Source organism: Pholcus phalangioides, unplaced genomic scaffold (assembly GCF_987345545.1).
Source record: "Pholcus phalangioides strain wild (caught in Gottingen) unplaced genomic scaffold, Ppha-v1.0 ptg000007l_1, whole genome shotgun sequence".
Lineage (NCBI taxonomy): Eukaryota > Metazoa > Arthropoda > Arachnida > Araneae > Pholcidae > Pholcus > Pholcus phalangioides.
The window spans coordinates 15,462,677-15,479,509 of record NW_028301600.1 but is presented as its reverse complement, the minus strand read 5'-3'; the positions used below and the strand labels follow the sequence as shown (position 1 = coordinate 15,479,509).

Sequence of the window (16,833 nt, the reverse complement as noted above, 5' to 3'; positions counted from 1 at the left end):
CCATAAAGATTACTTATGGTTGTCTTATTCTAAGAATGGATAGCTTCTCGATTTACCCCAACATGTTTATCGTATTTCTTTTTAAACGTGTCAATTGTGTTACAATTTACTACCTCCGGGGGTAAGCTATTCCATTTATTAACAACCCTATTGGAGAAAAATTCCCTGCGACACCATAACCTTGCATTGTCCCTCACCAATCGATACTGGTGTCCCCTTGTAAAAGCAGTCGATTGGCGGTGTACTAAAAGTTCATGGTCCATCCTATCCATCCCATTGAAAATTTTGAACACTTCGATCATATCTCCTCGACACCTGCGTTCATCCAATGTAAACATATTCAAAAAATGAAGTCTTTCTTCATAACTCAAGCCCTGTGTGCCAATAAGGACACGCGTAGCTCTTCTCTGCACCCCTTCAACCAAGTCTATGTCCCTCTGTAGGTATGGTCTCCAAAACCTTACAGCATACTCCAGTCCAGGACGAACTAAGCCTCGAAAAAGAGGAAGAATGACTTTAGGAGAACGCGAAGAGACCTTTTTGAAAATGAGACCAAGCATTCTATTCGATTTTTTGACAACCGCTGAACAATGTTCAGAAAACTTAAGTCGCTCGTCAATGAGAATTCCCAAATCGGTGACTCTAGTTGCATCCGGGATAGTGACACCATTCAACTCGTAAGAGAACCGTTGGTTGTTCGAACCAAAATGAGCGACCATGCACTTATCTACGCTAAACGTCATGCTCCATTCATTTGCCCATGCTGCAATCTTGTTTAAGTTGGTCTGGAGCAACTCCCTATCGCTTTCATTCCCGATTACCCCCATTAGCTTCACATCATCTGCGAATTTGCTAGTAATTCCATCGATACCCTGATCGAGTTTATCGATAAAAAGTGAAAAAAGTATGGGGCCAAGGACACTTCCCTGAGGAACTCCACTTGTGACGTCTGTCCAACCAGAGAATTCCCCGTTCACCATAACTCGTTGCGACCTATCTCTTAACCACGATTCTATCCAATTCAGCAAGTTGCCCCCTATTCCAATCTCGTGTAAACGCTTCAAGAGTTTGCCATGTTGGACCCGATCGAATGCCTTCTGGAAATCAAGGTAAACAACGTCGACATTTTTGCTCTTACCCAAAGCCTTAGTCACGTAATCATAGAAGCAAAGGAGGTTAGTTACACATGACTTCCCCTTCCTGAACCCATGCTGATTATCCGACAATACATTATTCTCGTCTATCCACTTCACAAACTGCCTTTTGATGATAATTTCCAAAATTTTCGAGAGGGAGCTCGTCAAACTCACTGGACGATAATTAGACACCACTTCTCTACTACCCTTCTTAAATATCGGAACAACGTTAGCCAGTTTCCAATCTCTCGGGACGATACCCTCAGCAACACTACTCCTGTATATCTGTGCGACTGGCCCCAACAATTCATTAGCACCTTCCCTGAGAACCCTGGGATAGATATCATCTGGTCCTGGTGCTTTGCTTGCACATACATTTCTTAGAAGATTTAGGACCTCCACGTCTTCCACTTGAATATCGTTGAGCGTTTTATTACCCCATGCAACACCCGTATATCGAATATCATTATCTCCATTAAAAACCGACGCGAAAAAGTCATTGAAAGCACTACACATGCCTACATTGCTCTCTACTTTTGAGCCTCCTATCGAGAGGGGGCCAACTGTCCCCTTACATCCATTATTGACGTATCGAAAAAATGATTTTGGGTCAGAGCCAATGTTATCTGCCAACCTAGATTCAACTTGCTTTTTACTATCCCTTATCGCTTTCTTCAACAGTCTTCTTTTATCAGTAAACAATGATAGGTCACCTCGTCCACTTTTATACTCTCTGAATGCTCTTTTCTTTTCAAGATAAAGGTTCCGCACGCTATCCGTGAACCATAGAGGGTGTGATGTACAAACACGCTTTTTTCGAACAAAGGGTATGACGTCGTGCAAAACAGAGGACAGCTTCGTACTAAATTCTTCCCATTGACTTACCACCCCTACTGATTCCAACCGGTCTTTGAAAACTTCCGCTAACCTTCTTCGCAAAACATCAAAGTTAGTTCTCCGAAAACAAGGAACCAGTCTTTTGTTATCAACCTTACCCGAGGAAAAGTTACAGTGAAATCTGACGATACGATGATCACTGGAAGAAAACTCTTCCCCCACCGAAACATGTTCAACTAGATCCTCAGAACTAGTAAGAACTAAATCCAAAATAGCAGTACCCCTAGTGGCTTCTGATACATGCTGATACAAAAAATCAACCTGTCAAAAACAAATACAAAAATCAACTGTGAGCAACCACAGATTATTCTTTTCTGTCTCTCCTGACAATATAAATTACATCCCTTCCCGGAGTCTTTTACAGTCCAGTCTGTCAACTCTTTGACAATGCACAGCCAATTATGAAGACGTACGTTTTTTTAGAATGACACTCTTTTAAGACCACTTTCAAAAGCAGTGAAAAATGTGTAAATTACAAGATCCAATGTAAATAAGTCAAGGTGGACCGGATGATTTTACTGTGTTGTCCATCCCTTTTTTAAAGGAATTTGTTTACATTTTACTGTATCCAGTGTGTAATCATTTTTGAAAAATGAAGCACTTTCATTTCTAGCTCTTTGCTGAGTATTGTATACATTGTTTATGCCTCTGTATGCCCTAAAAAATACAGAAGATAATGGAATGCTATTGGGTAGCATCAGAATCACCAAACCTAGAATAGGCCTATGTATCCAACTGCTTTGTAATGCAAATTGTTGTTTCACTCATACACAAAATGTGCACCATAATTTTGCATGATGACTGCTAGTTACTGTCCAAGACCTTGAAATGTAAATACAAAATTATTCTTTCCATCCAGACAGAAGTTTTTAATGACTACTCTACTTGTTGAACGCTCAAATTAAACAAATGAAAACTTAATAAACCACATGGTCCACATACACCCTTCCCTACATAACCATAAAATGATAAAATTTCTGCTCTGGCAGAATCCTTAATTGCAATGCACTACATTTATATTATCTGGCAATATATCAACGACTCCCTCCTCAATTAAAATAAATTACAAATTTTATTGATAGGACTTCATAAAAAAAAATAGAAAAAGTAGGAGCCCTGCACAAATGTAGATGACATTTATTTGCTGATAAAAGCTCTATGTTTGATCTATATATTTTTCAAAGGAAGAAAACAACTACCACCAAGATGCTTGAGAGTTAAAATTTTTTTTGTGTGATATTTTCATCCAATTGAAATATTTTTCCCGTGCAATTTTTTAAAAATTTTGTAATTGAAAGTTTATTAAAAAATAATGATAAATGTAAGAAAATTTATCAAAAACTTAGAGACGATCACATTTACTGTAACATGTATACAGGGTGCATAAGTAACAAGGCATACCCTTTTTTACTCTTGAACTGTTGATCCTAGAGGCATACTTCCAATTAGAAAAAGTATCCAAATAATGTGTAGTAAGAACTCAGATATGTCATTCATGTTACAAGGTGTTGTATAGCTATCAACTTTTTTATACTGTCCCCGTATGCTGAAAATACAAATGAGAAAGAAGTTCTCTGTCTCCTGATGCAAAAAAATAAATAAATACATGTCTTTAAGTGCAATATTCACTGAGATATTAAAATTAAAAAAAAATTTGGAAAAAAAACATATCTAAATGTGGAAAAATTGTTTTACCCACATTTAACGCTGTTTATTTCCCAACTTTCCTCCATTTTTTCAAATTCAAATATCTCAATGCACTTAGAAAAGTGGAATTTATTTTGTTGGCATCAGCAGAGACAGGGCAACAACTTTTTAACTGGGTTTTGGGGCACACAGGGACTGTATAAAAAAGAATTTTCTTTTTATTATTACCTATACAACCCTTTTAAACATGAATGACATATTTGAGCACTACACGTTATTAGAAAGCTCTTTCTAATTCGAAGTATACCTCAAGGATCAATGATTCGCCAGTAAAATGCCATACCCTGTTTGCTATGCACCCTGTATATACTTGGCCTAACAACTTATATTAAATACGAAATAAAATTACAGAACTCACTTTGCTATGGTACTCTTTTTCTTCTCATACTCAGCAGATCCTTCAGAAAATGGGAAACCCCTGAACTTTCGGATATTCTTCTTAACTTCATGACTCTAAAGAGACCATATGAGAAGAAAAAAAAAAAGAATAAATATTCGTTTAAATAAATAATGTTTCAATAGCAAAATAGGATACGAACCGACTGATAATATAAAAGTGAAAATTTACAAATTCATGCTTCTAGCACGATGACGACGATATATGCTATACTTTTCAAAGATAAATCACAAAATATCTTTGTATTATACGATTATCAGAAGTTTTATTCACAACTGTTTAATATTACTTAGGCAGACATGCCAGCATTGGCTTGAAGCTCATCAGTAGTGGGGAGGGGGTAGCCCTCTAGGACAACATAATGATAGTACAATAAAAAATAATCACTCGAAAATTTGTTTTTTAATCTTAATTTGAAGTTCATTAAATACAGCACCTTAGTACCACAGAACCTAGAGGGCTCAGGCCACATGACCTCCCCCTCACCTCCCAAAGCAACATTCCAAGGATGCCAAGTCCCTAATTTATGAATATTCAATGCAATCCCAACCTGCATACACCCTTGTGGGTCGTATATACGGACGTCTAGCAACCCTAGACCTCCCACATCTGTTTTCTTCGTATCATGGCACTTACGACGAAACCTTCTTTCTGACACAAGTTAAGAGAGCTCGACCATGCACTATGCAAATAAACCCAGGTCCGGACCCGTCATGCTGAACCGTTCAAAAACCTGTTTTTAGCCCACATCGTGGGACGGTTTTGACGGAAAACAGTATTTTGCACATAGAGTAAGAGCCAATACCTATAGCAGAAAGCCTTCGTGCAAAGCTTTGACGTCACTGAAGTCGTCCATTTCACCTGCAGCCATTGGATAAAGCAGGCAAACGTATGCAAAATCTTCACCTTTTTTGTAGTATATACAATCACAGACGTGCCAACTTTTGAAAAGAAAGAATTTGGGGAAGAAAAGAAACAAAAGGGTGACAGCTTTCAGCCAGTGCAGTCGCAAAATTCTTCGCTCTTCGCTTTCCAGCTTCAAGATGGACGACGCGTTAGTTTTATAACGTGAGCAAAGATGGTGATGTCAACCACGGCAGCCTACAGAGTTCCTGTTCTACGGATTTCTTCGTATCCCTGTCTGCGGTGGTGCCTGTTTTTTGTGCTTCGTCCATTGCTCTCCTTCCGATGTGTGCATCTAAATATGGTGTGGTTTTTCGCTTTCTGAAGTCATCGATGCCATCTGTGTTCCCCCCTCCCCAGTGATACGCCTGACCCTAATTGTCCCCTGTGATTCGATTTTCAGCATTCTTCGGATACACTACAAGGTAAGTGGTTGATATATGTGTGTCAACAATGGGAAAGGTGTGCCCCCTTGCTAATCTAGATAATTCGGTAGTGAAAAAATTGTGTGGCTGGGCCTCGCAGGCAAATGAGTCCCCGGAGTTGAGAAAGAAGTTCGTTGATTTGTTGATTGTATATGTGAAAGGTAAAAAAGAGAGAAAGCGACGAATTGAATCATGTTGGTCAGAACTGAATTTTGAATCTTGTATGCACAAATTGTCGACCCATTTTTTGCAAAAAGGCAACGAAAACATCACCTTGACTCCTATTGAGTCTCCCTCTGGTTCTGAAAAAGGGAGGCATAAGAGGAAGAAAAAAAAAATAAAGCTAAAAAGGCAAGAATTATTTCTAACTCAGAAAGTGAGGAAAGTTCTGATAACACACAAATTGACACAACAATTAAAAATTCTGATGACACTCCCAATTCTGATTCGGAAAAAGGGTAAAAAAATAACAGTAACACTTACCCTGAACTTTCTAATAGTTTTCATTTGATTCCAAATGACATTGACCCAACTCCCCCAATCGAGGACAAGAGTGTAAGTGATAATTCCTCAAGTTCCTTAACGAGTGAAGGGAGCTCAAAAGCTGATTCAACAAGTAATTGCTCAACATCTGAGTCAGAATTAGCAAATAATACTGATGAATGCATAAATAGCTCCGTAAGTGGAGATATAAGTATGAAAAATGAATCCATACACAGTGGTGATGGTGTGATAATACCGGTAAGCACAGAAAATGACACTCTTATTTGTCCTAATCACACACAAAATCAGGGATGAAATGACTCACCTAATATTGACAACGCTAATTAGTGCAACGCCGTGGCTAGTGCATCTACCACCCCACCTCTGTCACTGATGATTTGAATACCCCTAATAGACAATTCACTAAAAATGGGTCTCCTGAATCACCTCTTACACCTACAGGTGTCAACAATGGACAAATATCAAATCCAAGAAATCTTTTAGCTGTCACTGACAGTTCAGAGAATGACAGTAATGACAATTTCACAGTGGTCACTAGGAAAAAGAAAAAAGACACTGATTGGGACTACGTCTCAACAAACAAGCACATCAAATAACAACAACACAAACGCTAATACACACACAAAAATTCCAGCAATCATTATATCAGACTGGGGAAAAAATTGGATTAACGATTTCGTGGCAGCCAAGAAGCTGTGTGATTTCCCACCGACACCTAAACCTACAAACAATACTGTGGTTGTTCAGGTCTTCTCTGAGAAAGACCATAGGGCCATTACAAAATTCTTTGATAAAAAATTCAAATACTATACATATTTCACTCAAAGTGAAAGGACTCTCAAATTTGTTGTGCGTGGCTTGCCTGCAAATATCAACACGCAGGATATTAAAGCAAACTTAGAAAAGCAGAAGTTCAACCCCGTTAAAATTAGTAACATGAAGAACTATCACTCTGGAAGAGCACTTCCACTGTATCTAGTGGAAATCCCAATCACTGAAAAGGACTTTGCAAATATCACAAGTATCTCAGATTTACCAATTGAAATTGAACGGTATAAAGGGCTGCAGAGCCCCGTTCAATGTCGTTCATGTCAAAACTACGGACACAGCTCATTTCGATGTAAACTTACGCCTAACTGTGCGAAACAACATGAGACTCGACGGTGCCAAGATAAAGGTAACATTGACAAAATTAAATGTTTTCACTGCGGAGGTCCGCACACGGCAACCTTCTCTGGATGTAAGGCAAGGCCCTCACTAACGCAGAACAAAGCATGACTATTTATTCCCAAAGTTCCCACGAACTACCAGGGGGGTCATTCCATGTCAAATCACCCAGCCATGACACCCATAGTCTCAGATTTCAATGATTTTTTTTTTATTTGTTGCATTTACCATGCTTATTAACCGTGTGAAATATTATTTGCATATCTCTAAAACTTTTTGAGAAAAAAAATGTTGAAATTTATCAGAAACTGATGCAGGTGACTTTTCCGAGGCTCAATTTTTAAGCGGCATTGTTTGAGAAAATAAATCATAACTTTTCCAATTTTCAATATATTCAAGTGAAATTTTCACTAAAGTGTTCACAAAAACATACAGAATATGAATAAAAATAATTCATACACTTACATTTGAAATTTACATGCAAAAAAATTATGTAAACTTTGTTTTTGTGGAATTTTTCGTTAGAAAAAATACAATTTTTCAAACGTATTTTTAGACCAGAGGCACAGCAGTTACCAAAACAACTTTTATTTTAAATTTCTCCTAAATATATGAAGTAAAATACTGGAGAAAAAAAATAATGGTTTTTTGACCGTTAATATGTTTATTCTGGTTCGCAACACAAAATTCATCGAAATAAGACTGGACCGTTCCGATTTCAAATCATTCAACTAGATACTGAAATGCAACCCATCATCCCGGATTCCAATTATTATTTTTTGTTTATTGCTTCTACCATGCTTGTTGACCATGCAAAACTTCATGTACATATCTCAAAAACTTTTTGAGAAAAAAAATGTTTTCTAACCTCACGAATGACGTCTCTTAGGCTAACCCCATTCAAGCAATATTATTTGTGAAAATATATCATAACTTTGCAGATTTTCAATATATATTCAAATGAAATTTCCACTAAAATGCTCACAAAAAAAATGTAGATTATGACTAGGAAAGAAAATGTAAACCTTTGCGTTAAAAAATTAGATTGCAAAAAAATCGTTGAAATTTTTGATTCTTTTTATAATGAAAACACAATGGCTCACCTTTGCTTTTTCATTTACAAAAGCTCTCCTGCTTTTCGCACAGCATATTCAGTGACATTGAACTCTTCAGATTTTTTTCCTTGTTCCCCTTTCTTAAAGCAGGGGCCAGAGTTAAAAATTGCAGTTTTCTCCTTGTTGTGATGGTTAAATTGAGTCTTATTTCTAATTAACTTTATCAAAATAATCATATTTGCTTTCTGTTTAATATCTTCATTAAGTGTGCTTTGAGATTCATTTTCGGGTAATTCTTCAAAAACTTCACAAACATTTGATTTTAAAGTGTTGCAAGCAGATTTAACTTTTCTTTTGGCATTACTTGACTTGCACTGTGGAGCTACCCTATGAAGTTTAATTGGTGACTCTTCTATGTTCTGTAGAGATGAATTTATTTCTTCAAGTGCTTCTGGTTTAATAATTGACACTTTTCCAAGTTACTTCTCTACATTACTATCACTGTTCATCTCTTCACAGTATTCAGTTTCTTCACCTAATTTATTATTGTTTATATTCAGTGTCCCTACAGGCATGGCATATTTTTTTCCCTAGAATGTACAAACCATTTATTTCATTTATACATGAAAAATATAAGTTTACTATCCTTAAACCGTTTGTTATTTTTTTCTTATGACATTTTAAAGGATTAAAGCATGCTTTCGGATATATTTCATACTTTGAGAAAAAAGCTCTACGATGCTTAAACACAGAGTAGTTCAGAACTTGCTCCACTCCTCAATATTGATGTCCGATGGGTCCAATGATGTAATGGATAACAGATTTTACACTTTTGCATAACACTTTTTATGACAGTCAGATCCAGTTTTTTTTCCAACGCTATAAATTTCAAGTGTCTTTTCTGACATTTTACTTTGAATTCCAAAATGATGATATAAAATATTTAGCTCAAATGGAAATTGTGTTATGATAAGAAAAATTTGCTAACCCTGAAGTAGACTACTTTATGGAGCACATTCTCTGTCTTCAGCAAGATCATAATTGAGACTTGCATCATTTTATGGGGGGGGGGGGTGCAGTTTGGTTCTAACACTTTTGTTTTAGTTTTCCCAATGAAGCAGCAGCAGTGACTTTATCATCACCTGCTGGGATGATAAAGTCTTATAATTAAATAAGACACCAGCTGCCCTCTGAAGGACAAAGACCAGTGTGCCATAGTTTATATCTTCACAGAAGCTATTATTATTTTTTACAATCATCATCACAACAAGAAACATCACATCTAATATATCACCACCAGGCATTATATACATTAGGTTTTCAATTCTACTCCCTTCCATCTGCCTCAGCTACAACAATTAGGTTGTAGCTGATAATTATTTCATTCTTTGTGATTTAATGCCTCATATTCTGGCTTTTTATCAGCAATTTTAAATTATTTCTTGGGAAAAATATATAGATGCTTGTGTTAAATATTATAATGTAGATTTTTTTTCACACAAGTATAACAATTTCATATTTATCATATACATTAAATATATGTTTATTAAAATATATGCTGTAAAAATCAAAGTAATTAAAAAAAAATGTAATACTGTTGTGGTAAAATAACTTTATAATTAAGCATGTTAAAAAACTTCAAAAATTAATCTATATATATGATTAATATTATCTGGATTTATCAAATACAAAATAATTCTTTATGCAAAAATATATCAGATTGCAAAAGTTCGTCTTTGTTGCATCATAAGAAATATTTATAGATCAATTAAAAGTGAAATTAATTATTCGGAATTTGAACACTTCTAAGAATCTGAACATGAAGGTTTAATTTGAAAAATTATTTTATTCACCCAAAACCTTTTTTTTTCACCAACTCCCATTTGACACATTACATTAACATTTCTAATTATTTCATGAATTCATTTAATCTTAGAATTTTAAAATTTATTAATTGTTTTGAATTATTGCATTAACTACTCATTAAACTTAATTTAGTGAATACTGTAATAAATGTATAAGTGTACATGAAAAATAAAATATAAATTTATTTTTACTAAGCATGAATCATTGTATTAAGTCAAAATGTACAAATATAATTAATGTAGTCATATAAGTACAATTGTGTTTTGTTACTCAAATGTATTAACTGTCAAAATAATGCTTACTTTTCTACAGTCTTCTTAATATATTAATAGGATTAAATTTAAAAAAAATTGAAAATTCATGCTGTGCATCCAAAAAAAAGTGTTTAAAAAATTGTGTTAAAAAAAAATAATAAAAAAATTAAATTTAAATGACTTTTTTCCTTTAAGGTTTACATTTTTTCTATTCATAATCTGCATTTTTTTGTGAGCACTTTAGTAGAAATTTCACTTGAATATATATTGAAAATCTGCAAAGTTATGATATATTTTCACAAATAATATTGCTTGAATGGGGTTAGCCTAAGAGACGTCATTCGTGAGGTTAGAAAACATTTTTTTTCTCAAAAAGTTTTTGAGATATGTACATGAAGTTTTGCATGGTCAACAAGCATGGTAGAAGCAATAAACAAAAAATAATAATTGGAATCCGGGATGATGGGTTGCATTTCAGTATCTAGTTGAATGATTTGAAATCGGAACGGTCCAGTCTTATTTCGATGAATTTTGTGTTGCGAACCAGAATAAACATATTAACGGTCAAAAAACCATTATTTTTTTTCTCCAGTATTTTACTTCATATATTTAGGAGAAATTTAAAATAAAAGTTGTTTTGGTAACTGCTGTGCCTCTGGTCTAAAAATACGTTTGAAAAATTGTATTTTTTCTAACGAAAAATTCCACAAAAACAAAGTTTACATAATTTTTTTGCATGTAAATTTCAAATGTAAGTGTATGAATTATTTTTATTCATATTCTGTATGTTTTTGTGAACACTTTAGTGAAAATTTCACTTGAATATATTGAAAATTGGAAAAGTTATGATTTATTTTCTCAAACAATGCCGCTTAAAAATTGAGCCTCGGAAAAGTCACCTGCATCAGTTTCTGATAAATTTCAACATTTTTTTTCTCAAAAAGTTTTAGAGATATGCAAATAATATTTCACACGGTTAATAAGCATGGTAAATGCAACAAATAAAAAAAAAATCATTGAAATCTGAGACTATGGGTGTCATTATGGCATTTTGCCGGGTGATTTGAAATGGAATGACCCAGGGATCTAAAATACTGGAATTTCTCTCATTACAGAGCAATATGCAGAACGATGAACAAGAGGAAGAATTTGCAATTGGACAAGATCCAATAACCATCACACGCAACCCAAACAACAAGAGCTAGACTAATATTTTTCTGCCAGTTGATAATGATCAACTGACACAAACCAACCTCCAAAAACAAAAATACATTGACAATGCCGTCAGATCAGGAATACACCCACTTGCCAAAAATGGATCAACCTCAAAATCTCTCCAGGAGCTCAAACTCGATCTAACTGAGAAACATGCCAGAATTTGTTATGATGGTGTGCTTCATCAGTTTATTGCATTCGCTGAGAGACTTAATATTACATCAATATCCGAAGCAAATGAGTCTCTCAGAGACTAAAACACTGAAATGGACTGTTGTACAAATAACATAATTACAGATCACTCAATGTCAAAGGATAAGGCTACCACGTCAATCGCCAATTCCCCCAACACACACCCACTCATCAATAAAATCTACATCCTCAGCACAATTACAGATCACCCTATGGGACAATCTACTGACACAGGGGTAGCACACAATTCAGTGACAGAGTCTAGTTGTGTGGACAGTAACACTCTAGATCCATCAGACAAACCTTCTCCCAACAGCTCAGTTGAACTTAACCATATCAGTGACCCCAAAGCAAAATGTTTTGCGATGTTCTGCAACGAGCCCTCAGCTGACTAAAAATGTTCTGCGGTAAAAATTTACATATACATAATAACGTTTTTCTACACTATTCTTAAAATTCTTCCAGATTGTTCTGCGACGTACGTCACACATTTTGGCACATTCTGCTTTGGGGATCAGTGACACATTCTGTAAAACACTGAATAATGCAGGTATTTCTAAGGACAAAATTGAACAGATTTTACAATTTTTGATTTTCACCATACAGCCCAAAAATTAGTACATCAAACAATACGTACAGTAGGCCATTGTGCATCATGGCTTGGAGTAAAGATCATTTGTACAATCGAGGTGGAGGAACAGCAATTTATATTAAGGCTGATATCCCCTATCAGATTAATACCCTCCCTCCATCTACTCAGATGGAAATTTGTTCAATAACAACCTATATTAATAGAACACCACTAAATTTTTGTGCAATATACAACCCTCCAAAGAACACTATAGATGTGCCCCTACTTGAACATATCTTTAACACTTCTATTCCAACATTGATTGCCGGCGACTGGAATAGTAAAAATAGTATTTTCCATAGTAGAGGTAGCAACAGGTGCGGGCGTATCCTGAGAAACAATTTTATTGTTGAAACAACTTTTTGGACAACTTTATTGAAACTCACTCATCTGATATTCCTACCCACATCCCTTCGTGTGCCAGATTTCGTCCTGATGTTATCGACTTCTGTATATCGAAAAATTTTATTTACAACATTCACATGTATACCAAAACAGTGCTTAATTCCCCACATAACCTAATATTCTTTCAAATTGACTATCCTGTTCCTCATAAACAGAAAGTTTATCGAAAAACTGATTGGAATAAGCTTAAAGAAATCCTTTCGAATGAAGGCTCGCACAATAGCATTCCAGTATCTGCTTTGGCCTTAGACAGTGCAGTAGATCAAATCACAAGCAAAGTCCAATTAGCAATTGATCAGTGCACAACTATTTCAGTACAGAAAGAAAATAAATTTGGTTTGACTAAAGAAATATAGCAAAAAATAAGGCACAAGAATCGGATTCGCAGCATGTGGCAGAGATTCAAAAGACGTTCTGATAAAATTACACTAAAGAAATTAAACTCGAGATTCAAAACTTTATAAACAACAGATTTACTAACTTTATAGAAACTGCCACATGTGAAAATAGCAATATATGGAAAGCTTGGAGAATATGTAAGCCTATAACAGTAGACGAATAAACAAAATTTTAAGCCCAGGTGGCATGGTCTTTACAGACAATGAAATTGTGGAGACTTTTGCGGAGGCATACAAAAAGCAACTTTCACTTAATCATGTACAACCACTACTCACTCAAATTGAGCTAAAAAACAGAGTGGTAAGTTATGTACATCAACACATTAACAAATATGATGAACAAATCCAACCAACTAGTGTTGACGAAGTGATTGACATTATATCTGATCTAAAAACAAAAAAAGCATCTGGATATGACAATATATCCAATACAACACTGAAAAATCTTCCGTTCAATATAATTCTAGCACTTACAGATATCTTTAATACAGCACTCGAAATCACTTTCATCAAATCACAGCACTTTCCAAAGCCATGGGCACACTCCATTATAAAGACCATACACAAAAATGGAAACGATATACTGCTCCCAACCTCTTATCGTCCAATAAGTCTTCTGACTAATATAAGTAAGGTCTTTGAAAAAATCATAGCCAGCAGGTTGGAGACATATATTGATGTTAACAATATCTTAAGACCAGAGCAGCATGGCCTCAGACGAGAGCATTCGTGTGTGACTCAATTACTCAGAGTCACCGAATATATTACTGATACTTTCAATCACAAAGAATATGCTGCTGCAGCTTTTCTGGATATCAATAAAGCTTTTGACAAGTGTGACTTTGTAACGCTTCTCAACAAAAGGATAGACTTACAATTTCCTTACTTCTTCATAATTTTTTTTATCATTATAAAACGGGCAGAACATTTCAGGTAAATATCAACGACACACTGTCCACCACACAACCTATAACTGCATCTGTACCACAAGGTAGCGTTTTGGGCCCTCAGTTATTTTTGATATACATAAAGCCAGTGATAATACATAAGACTTTCCAGCACCCCAGGCCGGCATCCTGTCACTCTTTGCTGATGATGCTGTGGTCATCTGTCGACATAAAAATCCAGGAGATGCTGCTGACATTATACAAGACACAATTGACGACATTACAGAGTGGTGTAATGAATCAGATATAGTCTTAAACAGCAACAAATGTATTTTTGTACATATTACAACGACCAATTTATTTGGTTTACACACTGTCTGAAAACACCTAGATTACGTAGGCTCTTCTATTGATCTATAACTAAAATAATATAGATAAAATATCTGGGAGTTATTCTCAATAGTGCACTAACCTTCAAACAACACATTAGATATGTGCGCAATAAAGCTAACAGCATACTCGGAGCCTTAAATAAAATTACCTTCCCTAGAGCTAAGCTCTCTATTAAAAATAAGATTTTACTCTATAAATCTATCATCAGACCCACCCTTTTGTATGCCTCCCCAGCATGGGCACATGCCAACAAAGCTAACATAAAGTCCATTCAAACCAGCCAGAACAAGACATTACGAAGTTCACTGGGGCACCTTGGTACATAAGAGGTAAGAATATAAGACACTATCTTAATATTAATCATATTTGGAAGTATATTAAAAAACTTAATAAAAATCAATTTGACAATATGGCTAACTCAGCCTATCCACACATCTGCGAAATTGTTGACTACAGTGAAATCCCACCACCTAGGATCTCAAGGAGAAAGATTTACAGGCGTCTCAAACAAACCTTTCATCTTCCTTGGGGAAATATATAAAGTAGAGAACAAAACAACACAATATTATTTATGCACATAATTGTGCTTAAACATCACATTTATCGTGATTTTGTTGAAATGTACATAATTTTGCGCTCACTCACATAGTATGTTGGGATCATTCCCATCCTTATTCTTAAATTGGCACCCATTTAACCTCTTGACTTATTGTATTTTGATTACTTTTGTGCAAAAGTAATCAAAATGCGATAAGTCAAGAGGTTAAATAGGTGCCAATTTAAGAATAAGGATATATTATATATATTAAAAAAAAAAGGGAAAGGGAAATCCACCTGAACGGGAAGAACTTGCTTTGCTGAATGATGCTGGAAAAAAAAAAGGTAATTTGTTGACACACTATATTGATCATCAATGCTGATATTTTGCTTCAAATTCATGTGGACCGCTTTTAACCTTGCTCTCCCAATTTTATAGGTGTGGCGGCATTGCAAAAATTTACCTAGGCATAATTTTTTTTGAACGCCATGACCATTTTTTGACCAGGCGATGACATAACTTTTTTTTTCGCATACACTACACAACACGCACACACTTTCTGACACTCACCAACCACAGTCTGTCTTTTCAAAACTCTTCATAGGCCTACCTGGGCCCGTCTTTAATCCCACAATCAGCCCCAAAGGGCTGGGCACGAGGTTAACCATTTGATGCTGGTCTAGTCTCGTACCAACTTTTGAAATCCAGAAATCCGGAGATTATCCCGGGGGGGGGGGGGGGGGGGGTTGACACTCATAGACTCGATAAAAAAAAAATTCGAATTTTTTTTTTTTTCAATCAATTAAGAAAAAGTTACATTCCCCCCCCCCCAGGCAGGTTCTGGATTGCCCCTGAGCAGAATATAATTCCATGTCAGTCTTTCAAGACAGAATAGAGAAATCACATCTGCATACTGTTCATAAACTGAAGAGCCAAAAAAAAAAAAACTGGTACAGGCATGCGTATGCAAATAAAGAGATATGGAACCAATCAGAGTACGGCGCTGTGGTCGGCAACGCCTATATAACACAACAAGTGTCTGGCATAGTTGTTAGATCGGTTACTGCTGCTACAATGGCAGGTTATCGAGATTTAAGTGAGTTTGAACGTGGTGTTATAGTCGGCGCACGAGAGATGGGACATAGCATCTCCGAGGTAGCGATGAAATTTGGATTTTCACGTACGACCATTTCACGAGTGTACCGTGAATATCGGGAATCCGGTAAAAAAATTAAATCTACGACGTCGCTGCGGCCGGAAAAAGATCATGCAAGAACGGGACCAACGACAACTGACGAGAATTATTAAACGTGACAGACGTGCAACCCTTCTGCAAATTGCTGCAGATTTCAATGCTGGGCCATCAACAAGTGTCAGCGTGCGAACCATTCAACAAAACATCATCGATATGGGCTTTCGGAGCCGAAGGCCCACTTGTGTCTGCACGACACAAACCTTTACGCCTTGCCTGGGCTCGACAACACCGACATTGGACTGGAAACACGTTGCCTGGTCTGACGAGTCTCGGTTCCAATTGCTTCGAGCTGATGGATGTGTATGGGTATGGAGACAACCTCATGAATCCATGGACCCTACATGTCAACAGGACACTGTTCAAGCTGGTGGAGGCTCTGTGATGGTATGGGGCGTGTGCAGTTGGTGTGATATGGGACCCCTGATACGTCTAGATACGACTCTGGCAGGTACGTAAGCATCCTGTCTGATCACCTGCACCCGACTGCATTCCGACGAACTTGGACAATTTCAGCACGACAATGCGACACCCCACACGTCCAGAATTGCTACAAAGTGGCTCCAGGAACTCTCTTCTGATTTTAGACACTTCTGCTGGCCACCTAAATC

At 36.1% G+C, this 16,833-nt stretch overlaps 1 protein-coding gene across 2 annotated transcripts in view; it reads right to left on the bottom strand.

Annotated features, from left to right (window-relative positions):
* The window catches only part of LOC149084962 (uncharacterized), a 95,229-nt gene that overhangs the window by 40,013 nt on the left and 38,383 nt on the right, over positions 1-16,833 (bottom strand). For both annotated transcript variants that reach the window (XM_089232704.1, XM_089232705.1), the window contains exon 5: positions 4,099-4,193. In XM_089232704.1, the coding sequence (XP_089088830.1) occupies positions 4,099-4,193 (95 nt within the window). The remainder of the gene's footprint in view (positions 1-4,098; positions 4,194-16,833) is intronic.